Consider the following 12617-nt stretch of genomic DNA (forward strand, 5'->3'; position numbering starts at 1 on the left):
TTTTCTTGGCACACTTTAGGCCCCTTATTACCAACTGAGCATTGTTTAAAAGTCATAGCCTACCTGAGTATTGTTGCTGACCATGTCCATTCCTTTATGACCACAGTCTTCTAATGGCAAAGCTCAAATAATCTCAAACTGAATTTCTGAACATGACAATGAGTTCACTAAACTCAAATGGCCTCCACAGTCACCACATCTCAATCCAATAGAGCAATTTGGGATGTGGTGGAATGGGAGATTCTGATCATGGATGTGCAGCCGACAAATCTGCAGAAGCTGCGTGATGCTATAGTGAATATGGACCAAAATCTCTGAGGAATGTTTCCAGTACCCGGTTGAATCTATGCCACAAAGAATTAAGACAAAAGGGGTCCAACCCGGTACCAGCAAGGTGTACCTAATAAAGTGGCTAGTGAGTATATAGGAATATATATATATATTCCAAAAATTCATATATAAGGTTCACAGACCTGAGCCTCCATTCGTGCCCTGCGCTCCTCCTCCTCTTTGCGTCGGCGCATGTTCTCGTTCTCTTGACGGGCCTCTGCAAACGACTGCAAGAACTGGTCGAATATCCCAAAGAACTCATCAGGCTGCATCTTATCAGCATCCTCACCGAAGTGCTTGACTGCCTTTAAGAACTGGTGAACAGAAGCACTGGTCATATGAAAGCCATTTCCTGCTCGCGCTACTTTCAGAGTAATGACATGAACATGAATCCCTCAAGAAAATCCTGAAAAAACACTCTTAAACACTTCTTAAAATATTTTAGATGCACAACATACCTGTACTGTGGCACAACATTTTTTTTTTTCTTGCAACTTAATTTATGTGTACTGTTTTTAAAATAATAGCTATACATGACTGGCTTGTTTATAATTTTCAGACCAATAATGGTTTCTGGGACTTGAAATTGTGGTTACTGTTCCTTAATGCAGCGGAGAGACAATTTTCTAGTTCAAAATAAATAAATAAAGCACCAAAAATATTTGTAAGATAAAATATCTTAAATTGAAAAAGGAACGTGTTAAATATACCTGATTAATAAGTTATGTCACTGAATAATGCTGCTAAATAATGTTACCGTACCATGGTAATATTTACAGCACAGTATTCAACAACAATATTCTTGTCACAGAAAGCAATATTTTTACTTAACATGTCATAAAAATAATGAATGTAACTTTTTTTCATTTTTTTTTTTTACAATTTGCAATTAAAAAAGAAAAGTTTTACAGTGCAAAAAAAGGGCAAATCAAGAGGAAAAACAGTGCAGTGGAATAGACAAACAGTAGCATAACAAACTCTGGGGGTCTAATGAAGTTCTAGTAAATGAACTGTGTGACGCACTGCTAGTTATCCGGTCACCGGTAGCAAGGCATAAAGTGGTCTTGTTAACCAAGGTTTCTCCAGTGGCTGATTACAGCCTAAACACAGGGGACTGGAGTCTTGCCATGGCACTGCTGTTGCCTCGTGCCGTCTCACCACAGGGGAGGAGGCCTAGCCTTCCCACTATACCTTTGATGTGCCTTTATCACTGCCATATGGAACAGCTCCTCCATGGGCCTGTATGTGCCTGAGCCAAGGGGCATATTTTTATTTCTCCTTTGCCCTGCTTTTTTTATCTCTTCTTATCTGTCTCAGACTTCAGACAGGAGGCCTAGGTTAGGTTGGAGCTAAAGCTTTTCTGCTATAGAGTGCATATGGCATGTTATTGTGCATTGACCTCTCTATCAAGTAATTCAAAAATACATTAAAATGCAGCTCATGCATAGGCATAAAATAAATAAAAAATGATGGCATAATGAAGAAAAAAGCTTCATTAAATTTTAAGTTTCACTGCTGATTAATATTTCAAAAACATTTGAAATTTTGTCCACTGTGACCAACATGCATGGGGGAAAAAAAGAAACAAAACAGGAAATGATATCGTAGAGACGACCCCTGCGTACCCTCATGGCTACCAAGGCCAATAAGACTCTTAAAATATCAAATAATTTGCAGTGTTGTTAACGTTAACTACAACTATTATTCATTTTCGGCAATTACAAATAAAGCTGAAATATGAAAAACATAAAAGAATTAAAAGAAAATTAAAAATGCTGCCTTGGCAACTAACCGAAATAAATAAGTTTAAGTTGAGTTACTAAATTACTGAAAGTGAAATAAAAAAGCTAAATAAAAATATTAAAAATATGACAAAAGCACATAAAATTTCTAAAACTTAAACTAAGCATACGTTTACATGACAATGATGTACTAAAAACTGAAAAGTTTTTCCTTGGTGTTTTTCACATACAGACGACAACGTTGTCAATGATCCTTGCTCAAAATGTTGTATTATCCTGCCAGGCCAGTAGTTGGCAATGTCATTTTGTAAAGAAAAACTATGCACCTGTTGACTGAACATCTAATACTCATGCACATAATGTAAGAGTTTTCACAAATTTGTGTTTTTGTAGTTTATACAGAGGGCGATAACAGTATCGTTTTCAAAAACGTGCACTTTGAATCCCATTTTCAGGCACCCAAAACACTGTTGTTGTGTAAATGAATGGCCAAAATGCATAAAAAGTTGTCTAAACAGCCCCTAAACATAAAAAAATAAAAACTTAATTCATGATATTTAAAATAAATAAATACCTTGTACTACACATAAAAATACATTTTAACTTTTTTGGGAAATAACCATTGAGATATCATGAAATATGAAACCAACATGAATATAAAGAGTACATTTCTAAGAACTTGGATGTGGGCTGTCCTATTTATCAGAGATTTTTTACATACAAAACATTCACAATCCTGTCATAAAAGCACAATATCATGAATTTGCTGCATTTTGGCTTTCAAAAACCTTGACATTTTATATACCCATTTCCCCTCACAGGCCTGGAAGATATTATGTGTGTGTGCCTCCCTTTGTACAGATGGAGCTTGCGAAAGCAATAAGAGTTGTATGTCCTTTTCCTCCTCGATGTCCTGTAGGGCCCCCAGGGGCCAGTGAGAGTGCCAGGGTTACTACATAGGAAGCGTTCTCAGCGAGAGGTTGAAGGTCAGCTCCTGCGCGCAGCAGGACATTCAGAGTGACTGCAGCCTGTTTCTTCAGCTGACCAGGATGTGCACCTTTAAGATATACACACAAACAAACACATGCGCTCCAACACACACGTACACACACTCACCAGTTCTTTGGCTTCACCGAGGGAGTCCTCAACATCAGAGAAGCTGAAACTGGCCACTGTGATGAACTGGCTGACTACAGACACAAACTTATCTCCATACTCCTGAGGACGCTTCTTCTGGTATTCTAACTCCTGCATGAGAGAGAGCCTGTGTAGATGATTTGCTTTTAAGCTTGAGAACAAAGAGGAATCATGCAGCACTTACACTCTCTACGCTCTTTAAGCCACTTCGAAGATTATTGATCTCCTTCTCCAGTTCAGTCATGCTGGAAAGACACAGTCAGAGACATCACAATCATTTTATGTGTAGTCAAGAATGGAAGAGTGCCGCTTTTGACAAATTGTCCTCTAGGTAAATAGATAAAAACAAATACTTTTGTCAGGATGTCTGCTATAAAGTGAATCATTACACGGCTCTGTGGAATACTTAATTCTGAATGGTCAATCGCGCCATCCAGCAGTATGTTATTCCACGATAACAACCGATGAAAACAGATAACACAGGCTCATCCAGGTTACTGAAGTATATGATGGGACATGAAATATGAAAGAAAAAAAGTGGTCCAACGACAACTTTCGCCACATTAGGGGTTAGTTGTGCCATGTCAAGTGGTAAGTTAGATAATTAGGGAAATGTAAATAATTTGATTTTAAAATTAAAAGGTAAAAATACTTAAAAACAAAACAACTGAAAAAAATAACTTAACGCCCAATCCCAACGTCTTATTTTGCACCACTTTTTTATATTTTAAGTAAAATAAGTTCAATAATAAGAATATCTGAGTGTTGTGAAACAGTTTAACATTTTGTAACATTGTTTTTATTTAATAGTTAACAATATGAGAGAAAGCTTACAATTATTATTAGTTAATACTTGCAGCATCTGACACACTTTACCCCACAGCTACTATTTTTGAAATGCTCCATTAATAATTCATGACTAATCATTTTTTGTTTTTAAATACTATATTTTATATAAATTTAATTTAAATGTATTTTTTAATATATATATTTTTAAATAAAATATATATTTTTCATTGTACCTACCATATCAATTACAAATGGCTTTAAAAATAGTTTAAACACATTAAATATTTATTATATTTACCAACATGTATGATATTTTTTTTATTTGATATTTTTTATTTAAAGATGTTTTATATGTACATCTCTCAATCACAATCAGCTACATATGTCAGGCCCTTTTTAAATATATAGTCATGCAACAAAAACAATTCAAAGTTTGCAATATTAAAGGAACACTCCACTTTTTTTTAAAAGAGGCTAATTTTCCAACTCCCCTAGAGTTAAACAGTTGAGTTTTACCGTTTTCGAATCCATTCAGCCGATCTCCGGTTCTGGCGGTACCACTTTTAGCATAGCTTAGCATAGTTCATTGAATCTGATTAGACCGTTAGCATCACGCTTAAAAATGACCAAAGAGTTTTGATATTTTTCCTATTTAAAACTTGACTCTTCTGTAGTTAAATCGTGTACTAAGACCGACGGAAAATAAAAAGTTGTGATTTTCTAGGCTGATATGGCTAGGAACTATACTCTCATTCAGGCGTAATAATCAAGGAACTTTGCTGCCGTATCATGGCTGCAGCAGTGCAATGATATTACGCAGTGCCCGTGAACCCCTGCTTGCACAGGGAACGTGCCTTGCAACCATGGAGACGTTTGTGAGAGACGCTGCGTAATATCATTGCACTGCTGCAGCCATGATACGGCAGCAAAGTTCCTTGATTATTACGCCTGAATGAGAGTATAGTTCCTAGCCATATCAGCCTAGAAAATCACAACTTTTTATTTTCCGTCGGTCTTAGTACACGATTTAACTACAGAAGAGTCAAGTTTTAAATAGGAAAAATATCAAAACTCTTTGGTCATTTTTAAGCGCAATGCTAACGGTCTAATCAGATTCAATGAACTATGCTAAAAGTGGTACCGCCAGAACCGGAGATCGGCTGAATGGATTCGAAAATGGTAAAACTCAACTGTTCAACTCTAGGGGAGTTGGAAAATTAGCCTATTTTCAAAAAAAGTGGAGTGTTCCTTTAAGGGATGACACATCTTACCCCACTCTCCCCTATGCCATCTAACATAATTATCTCCATACGCCATGCAGGCTGGCCATTTTTAGCCTTTTATCCAAACAGGTCACACTGATAAGAACCATTGATATATATATAACAGCCATTCATTTGCACTTTAACCCCTGTGATAGCACTAAAGTGACTCCATTAATAATATAATGTGTGTGAAAGGCTCTGTTTTGAGCCGAGCTATTCTTAGCTACAGAAATGACCTCAGTGGGACTGATAGCTGCTTGTCTTCAATCTGTGCCGCCTTTATTCTTCCCTACACACAAATAGGGCATTGTAACAGACTGAACTATCAAAGTACACAGAGACGTACTTGTGTGGTTATGGAAAAACCTGTCTCCACTTGATGATTGGCCACTCATTGTAGATTGTGACCCTTCAACATATTATTTTTCATTTGTTGTCTGAATAAATTTGATTGATTTGCCTGAGGCAAACAAAGTCCTTTATTTAATTCTTTCTACCCCCTCAAATAAGATCACGGCAAAATTTGTCTTGTGACTTCACTTGTGGACCGAGCATGATCACATTAGTCTCGCTGGTGCGACTAAAAAGTCGTTTAGTGGACATTCTACTGTACATTGGACGGTCCCTTTAAGGCAAAGTAATGAGGAGTGACTTAAAATTAGAAACTATCTTCCAAGGGGGAGAGTGTCACAAGCGTATCAGTCACAATTTGGCCCATATTTGTTGGCACGTACTTCACAGCAGCACGCAAAAGTCGAGAGGTCATCGAGTGGAGCTGTATTCACACTCTCTCTTCTATGGTGGCCATGTATCTCTCTTCCACTTATATATTTCAGCACCTAGAGCCAGGAGAGCCAAGGGCCCCATTTCTTCTAACTATAATTTAGGGTTTTGCTCTGCATATGTGAGTAACCAAAAGTTTGTATGACCCACAGCATGGATTTAGGCCAAGTGGTGGGCGGGAGTGACACCGCAAAAACTATTTCCAAAATCCATTTAGCACAAGTAGACCCTACAGGCCTGTAAATCGTAAAGCCGACGAAAGAAGTGCACGCTATAGCCACTCTGCAGCTATACCTACTTGACTTTTGCAGCTTCCGGCACATTCTGCAGCTCCTCTGAGAAAAGCATGACTTTTGAGTACTTCTTTTCCAGAATAGTGATCAGGTAGTGTAGGAGAGTGATATTCCTGCAATGGGACAAAGGTGACAATAAAAGTATGAATATAAATTATTGCGTGGTCTTTATTCTTCTATAAACACTAAGATAGATTTTCTCACTTGTCAATGCTGGACTTGGTGTCTGCAATCTTGTTTAGTGAAGAGATTTTGAAGCCGTATGCATTGCCTCTCTGTCCTTTGTTCATGTAGTTACCAAACGCCAGCACCACCTCCAGCAGCTGCTTGAGATTCCGACTGTGCAGCACCTCTTTTGAGGCCTTGGCCAGTGCTGAAAAGTCATGCAAGGCAAAAAAACGTGTGTGATATTGCTCATATACACCCGTTCGATGGCACAAGTGTGTAAATAAATAAGAAACAACAATAGATTGTCTTTAAAAAACCTCTTTTGTGAGGAACTACTTCCTTCCGCCACAGATTCAAATCTCAAGTTGAGCCCAAGCCTCTGTTACTAATTCTAAAACATCACTTTAGAACTAGTAGTGACGGAACGTTGGGTCGCTTTATTGAAACTTACTGTAATATGTAGAGTATTATGAGAGATGTTGACTAAGCGAGTGCATTACCTATTTATTTACATGCTCGTGTCATTGAACTGTTGTATAAATGCAATATCATACTCGTAGCTGTGCGATATGGCTGTATATCAGCACGGTGTGATTACCTACGGCCGAAGAATAAAAAATATATATTTAGCAACGTAAACTGTATGTTCTCAACTGATATTGTTCATTGAAGCTTACTGTATTATGTAGAAGAGTGTTGTGAGAAAAAGATAGAGTTACCGAGTTTATTAGCATTTTCCTTCAGGTCAGTCCTATGTTCATAATAAAAAATCTGTTTAAATGTCTGATGTATTATCTTGTCCTTTTAACAGTTAAGGGGTTTACCCATGACTGACAGTCAAAGCATTTTTCAGTTGCATCTTATTCCGTGTTCACAACAATTCAGTCTTTTCAATGTAAAAGTCTTCGCTACTGACTGACACACTCATAAAGACAGTCTTCGCCACCATCTAATGGCGGGATAATGTAACTTCTGTTGCTGTTCACAGCCAGGGACTATATTTCCGGAGGAAGGACGGCTTTTAGTGAAAGTTTACTTCATGAAAGTTGCATTGATACATATTTTGATACATATTGTCTGCTTCGCATCGTGCCTAAAAACGCCCTTCAGCTGTGACTTATTCACGATACAGCACTAGCCTCAAGTACCTTATTTCTTACTTAGAACTAGTAGCGAAGGAACGTTGAGTCGCTTCATTGAAACTCATTGTAGAGTGTTAAGAGAGAGAGGTTGACTAAGCGAGTACATTACCTATTTATTTACGCACTTGTGTCAAACTGTTGTATAAATGCAATATCACACTCATTGCCGTGCAATTTGGCTGTCTGTCAGTCATAAAAAAAAAAAATGTGTGTATGTATATATATATATATATATATATATATATATATATATATATATATATATATATATATATATATATATATATATATATATATATATATATATATATATTATTATTATTATTATTATTATTATTATTATAATAAAGGTATTATAAAATTAAGGTATTTGATATTACTTACTTATTGATAATACTTATTTGACAATAAATGCAACTGAATACATGTATTGCACTAAAAATGAGAAAATGATCATAAAATGCATGACATAATTTTTCATCACCCTATTTTTAATATTTACACACACACAACACACATTAATCTAAATATTCAGCACTTGAATACAGTATTTTTTACTGTAAAAATGGGACTGTGTTTGAAAAAAGTAAATAAATAAAAATGATTTAAAATGTAATCTACTAACAGACCTATTTTTTTTGTAATGCAAATGAATTTAAAGAGCACATGCACACACCTTCAACTTTAGGTTTAATTTCTGCAATCCTTTCGGCAAACTTCTTCTTGAAGTACAAAGACTGTAACCTCTGCTGGTAATGGCTTATTCTGTTGGAAGGACAAAAAAGGATTGGGTCAGGAAAAAAGGGAGAGTACATTAAATATAAAAGAAAGGCCCATTAAAAGGACTGCACACCCATAATAGATACTAAATGAGCTGTAGAACTTTATTGTCACGCATATGACATGATAAAACTCATATGATCTGTATACACAGCATTAATGGTTCCACTGAATAAAGAACAAACAGCCTGAACCAGTGATTTGACCTTGACGCTGCTGTGTTACATTCAGCACTCTTGTGCCGGGGACAGTCACCTTGGTTACGGCACTTGCCGAGGGCCCAAACACAGCCTAGGGACTAAACTCTGACAACCACGTCGATTTTTTAAAAGGTTTCTCTTCCATCCTCTATGCTCCAAACACATCAGCCACAGCAGAGTGAAAAACTCACCAGGGTCTCATAAACAGAGAAAGAAAAAGCAAGCAAGCCAAGACACCTGTGCTTTGTTTGGCTCAGCTCCTCTGTTAAAAAGTGTAAGGCAGCTGCATAGCTACGATGAGATAGTACTTATTTAGTTACAGCAAATATTGATGCTGAACAGGATCCTCAGCCTGACCAGATCAATGTGTCACCCAGGATTCATAACCCTTTTCCTTCCTTCCTGCAGGAAATCGCATTTGCTTCTGACACTGTATTTGTGTGGAAAAAACGAAACAGATCAGTCACTGTACTGTGGTGGGTGGCCTTCATGGATCTGATATTCCTCACACACAACAACGTACTAACTAGGCCAACATCATGAAAGAAGGCAATTTAACGGAGTTCATGTCAATGAAAGCAACAGATATGAGTTGTAATTTATTTATCATCTGCTAATTTCAAGGTCAAAGACAGCAATAGGGGAGAAAGCGGCACAAGCACTGGTAAGATAATTTAGTCTCATTGCTTGAAGATGAATGCGTGTTGAGCTTCAGGATGCGGCACTGAACGTTTAGTTTTGTTTGCGGCAGTTTGTGCGTCGAGAAAGGCTACTTATCTGTGTCGGGTCATATCTGTGTTACAGTAGCGCTGTCATATGTGACTACCGGGAGCCGGTAGCCTACAACACACGGTCACACGATTATTTTTGTACCATTTTGGGAGGCGTAAAATTGACATATGTAGCTTTAACAACCAGATGTATTTACACTTGTCCAGTTTAATCTGGAATGTGTCTCAAACTACCTCCTGAAGTGGTTTGAGTAATCGGATTTAAATCCATCTCGAATGTGTTTAGGAGGGTATTCACACCTGGACTTTTCACAATCGGATAGAGAAAATGCATGAAGTGACCAGGTGTAAACAGGTCCTTAGTTGAGCCATCATATTTTAATAAAGCTCTTCATGATAAAAGTAGAATTGTGGGAGAAAAGGGGGCCATTCACACTTGCCACATGATTTTTTACTTATTTTTACTTAAGATGCATCGTAATGGTGAAAGACCTTCAAGTAGTGTATGTAAACCAACAAGAGCCAGTTGCATAAACAATGTTAAGACTGTGGGCCCTATAATACACCCGGCGCAATGCGGCGCAAGGCGCAGCGCAAGTGTGTTTGCTAGTTTGCGTCCGGCGCCGTTCTCTTTTTCCTGTTCAGCGCCACGTCCTTAAATTAGTAAATGCATTTGCGCCAGTTAGTGCGCCCATGGGCGTGCTGGTCTAAAAAAGAGGTGTGATCAGGCGCATTGCCGGCGCATTGTTATTTTAAGGAGCTGAAAATAGACTGCGCCATAGACCAACTCAAACCTGGTCTAAAGTCAGTGGCGAAATATTTTTTTGTTAGAGCGCGTTGGTAGAAACTGCGCCTCTGGGCGCGTCCACAGTGCGCGTTGACTTTGCTTATTACACACAGGGATGCGCATCACACAAACATGCCAAATATTAAAAACAAAAGGATTACAATGTAAAAGAATATTATTGTGTAGGCTACATAAATATAAAAATGTAATGATGAATAGTCATTGTGTGTATTAGAATTAGGATACCTATTTTCAATTCAGCCTATTACTACTTATAATAATGAACGAAATTGGCTAATTAATTGAACAATCGTGCCAATACACACACATATATATATATTAACTGACTCATCGTGCGGAGCTATTTGAAAGCCTGCATCCAACGCAGACGACTGAAAGATTGACTGGCCACCTAACAGGTAATTTCAGCAAAACATCACTCAGTAACTCCTCAGTTGAATCGGTGTGTTTAGAAAGTCAGTGTATTTTATAATGTTACGTATAATATATATATATAACTTCGTGCACGAGCAGATCGGTTTCTTCGCTTGAAAAGCGTTCAGCTTTTCCGGCAACAAATTCTGCCATGTAAATAGCAATCCGCCATGGAGCGAGCGCATCTAGCTCTTAAAGGGAATGGGAGATGACACTCTGATTGGTTTATTGAACGTTACCCATTACCCATCCATTACTCATTAAGAGAATAGGGACAACCCATTTCACAAATGCGCCCGGCGCACGGACCGTTTCTCCGTCGTTAAAATAGCAAAAGTGGATTTGGACACGCCCTGAGTGCACCTGCGCCGTGCGCTTTACACTTTGCATTTAGATCGTTAAAATAGGGCCCTGTGTCTTAAGAACTAGTCTGACCAACCAAGTCTTACTTCTCAAATTCAAATTAGACCAATATATCAACGGTCCCATTAAACTGTTAAAATGACATTTTATATTTGAAAACCCCACGTTTGATTAACCATCCTACCTGCTCATTTCATAGAGGAAACGATCTGCCTTTGCCATGCGGTCCAACTCATGTTTGTGCTCCTCTAAAAGGTCCACATCACTCTTCTCTGGGACAAACTTCAGCATCTGGAGCAGTGAAGAAACACCATCAGTTAGAACACAACTAATAATAGAGAATAATCCTCAACCAGTCTCATGTGACATTATTTTGAAAGTCCGTTTTCTGTTTCAGAGTATTAAAAAAGGGAATTGTAACTTTGTTTCTTACAATTACATAATTTATCTCACAACTGCAACTTTATATCTCACAATATGACTGATTTCTGTAATTGTAACTGTAGATCTCATAATTGTGACTTTCCATGATTTCCATAATTGCAACTTTACAGTATATCACACAATTGCAACTTTCTTCCATAATTGTGAATTTATTTCTCACAAGAACAACTTGATATCTTGATATCTCTCGTAATTGTGACTTTTTTTTCCATAATTACGACTATTTCTCACAAGTCCAACTTTATATCTCACAATTCCATAGTGTGACCATTTCCATAATTGTGACTTTACATTTCATAAATGCAACTTTTTTCCATAATTGCAATTTCATCTCACAATTGACATTTTAAATCTCATAATTGCAAATTTATATCCCACAATTGCAACTGTTTCCATAATTGTGACTTTATATCACACAAATGCAACCTTTTTTTTCCATAATTACAACTTCATATCTCACAATTGTTATTATATAGCTCATAACTACAACTTTATATCTCATAATTGTGGCTATATCTTAAACACTGCTACTTTTTCCATAATTGTGACTTTATATCTCACAAATACGATTTTATATCTTGACTTTTCTGTAATTGTGTTTATTTCCCATAATTGTAACTTACTATTGTATCTCACAGTTGACTTGATCTCACAATTACAACTGTTTTTTAAACTCAATCACAGTAAGTTTTTCCTTTTGTCCCTCACATTGCAGTCTGTTCATGCCTGGACACTCACCTGCTCCAGCATGTCTTTAGGCAGATCTTCCTGTTCGTCCATGGTCAGAATGGCTCTCTTTATTTCCTCATTGGAAAGTTTCAATCTGTAACACAAGAACAGGATATACAGATCAAGCAGACTGGGACAAATAAATTAATTTGAAATGAATTCACAAATCAAATTTGAGTGATAGATCCACTTCAGCAGAGAACTCCGTGAACTCAAATTAATCACATTGAGAAAAGGAAATTGTGGGGAATTTCCTCCGCTTACATCAGTTTTCCTTTGGCATACAGTATAAATAAATTAGTATATGTTATTTAGAAGAGCTATTAATCTTGCGGCCCGATGTTGAACCCAAGTGTTTGTTCCAGTTACCAAGAATTTCCTGGCTAACATTATATATATCATTACTGGAGTGAAGAAGTAAGATTATCGCATGACTCATAACTTAACCCAGCATTTGCCTGCTTTAAATAATCTGCGATCATCACTGCTTACGTCTTGA

General features: G+C 37.2%; 1 protein-coding gene across 11 annotated transcripts in view; it reads right to left on the reverse strand.

Moving 5' to 3' along the window:
* daam1b (dishevelled associated activator of morphogenesis 1b) overlaps window positions 1–12617 on the reverse strand; it is a 110460-nt gene that overhangs the window by 2137 nt on the left and 95706 nt on the right. For all 11 annotated transcript variants that reach the window (XM_067383646.1, XM_067383647.1, XM_067383648.1 and 8 more), the window contains 8 exons: window positions 12128–12212; window positions 11130–11236; window positions 8326–8414; window positions 6544–6712; window positions 6345–6452; window positions 3394–3454; window positions 3189–3320; window positions 474–644 (listed from right to left, as the gene is read on the reverse strand). In XM_067383646.1, coding sequence (XP_067239747.1) covers window positions 474–644; window positions 3189–3320; window positions 3394–3454; window positions 6345–6452; window positions 6544–6712; window positions 8326–8414; window positions 11130–11236; window positions 12128–12212 — 922 coding nt within the window. The remainder of the gene's footprint in view (window positions 1–473; window positions 645–3188; window positions 3321–3393; window positions 3455–6344; window positions 6453–6543; window positions 6713–8325; window positions 8415–11129; window positions 11237–12127; window positions 12213–12617) is intronic.

This window comes from Chanodichthys erythropterus, chromosome 4 (assembly GCF_024489055.1).
Source record: "Chanodichthys erythropterus isolate Z2021 chromosome 4, ASM2448905v1, whole genome shotgun sequence".
In the NCBI taxonomy this organism is placed as follows: domain Eukaryota; kingdom Metazoa; phylum Chordata; class Actinopteri; order Cypriniformes; family Xenocyprididae; genus Chanodichthys; species Chanodichthys erythropterus.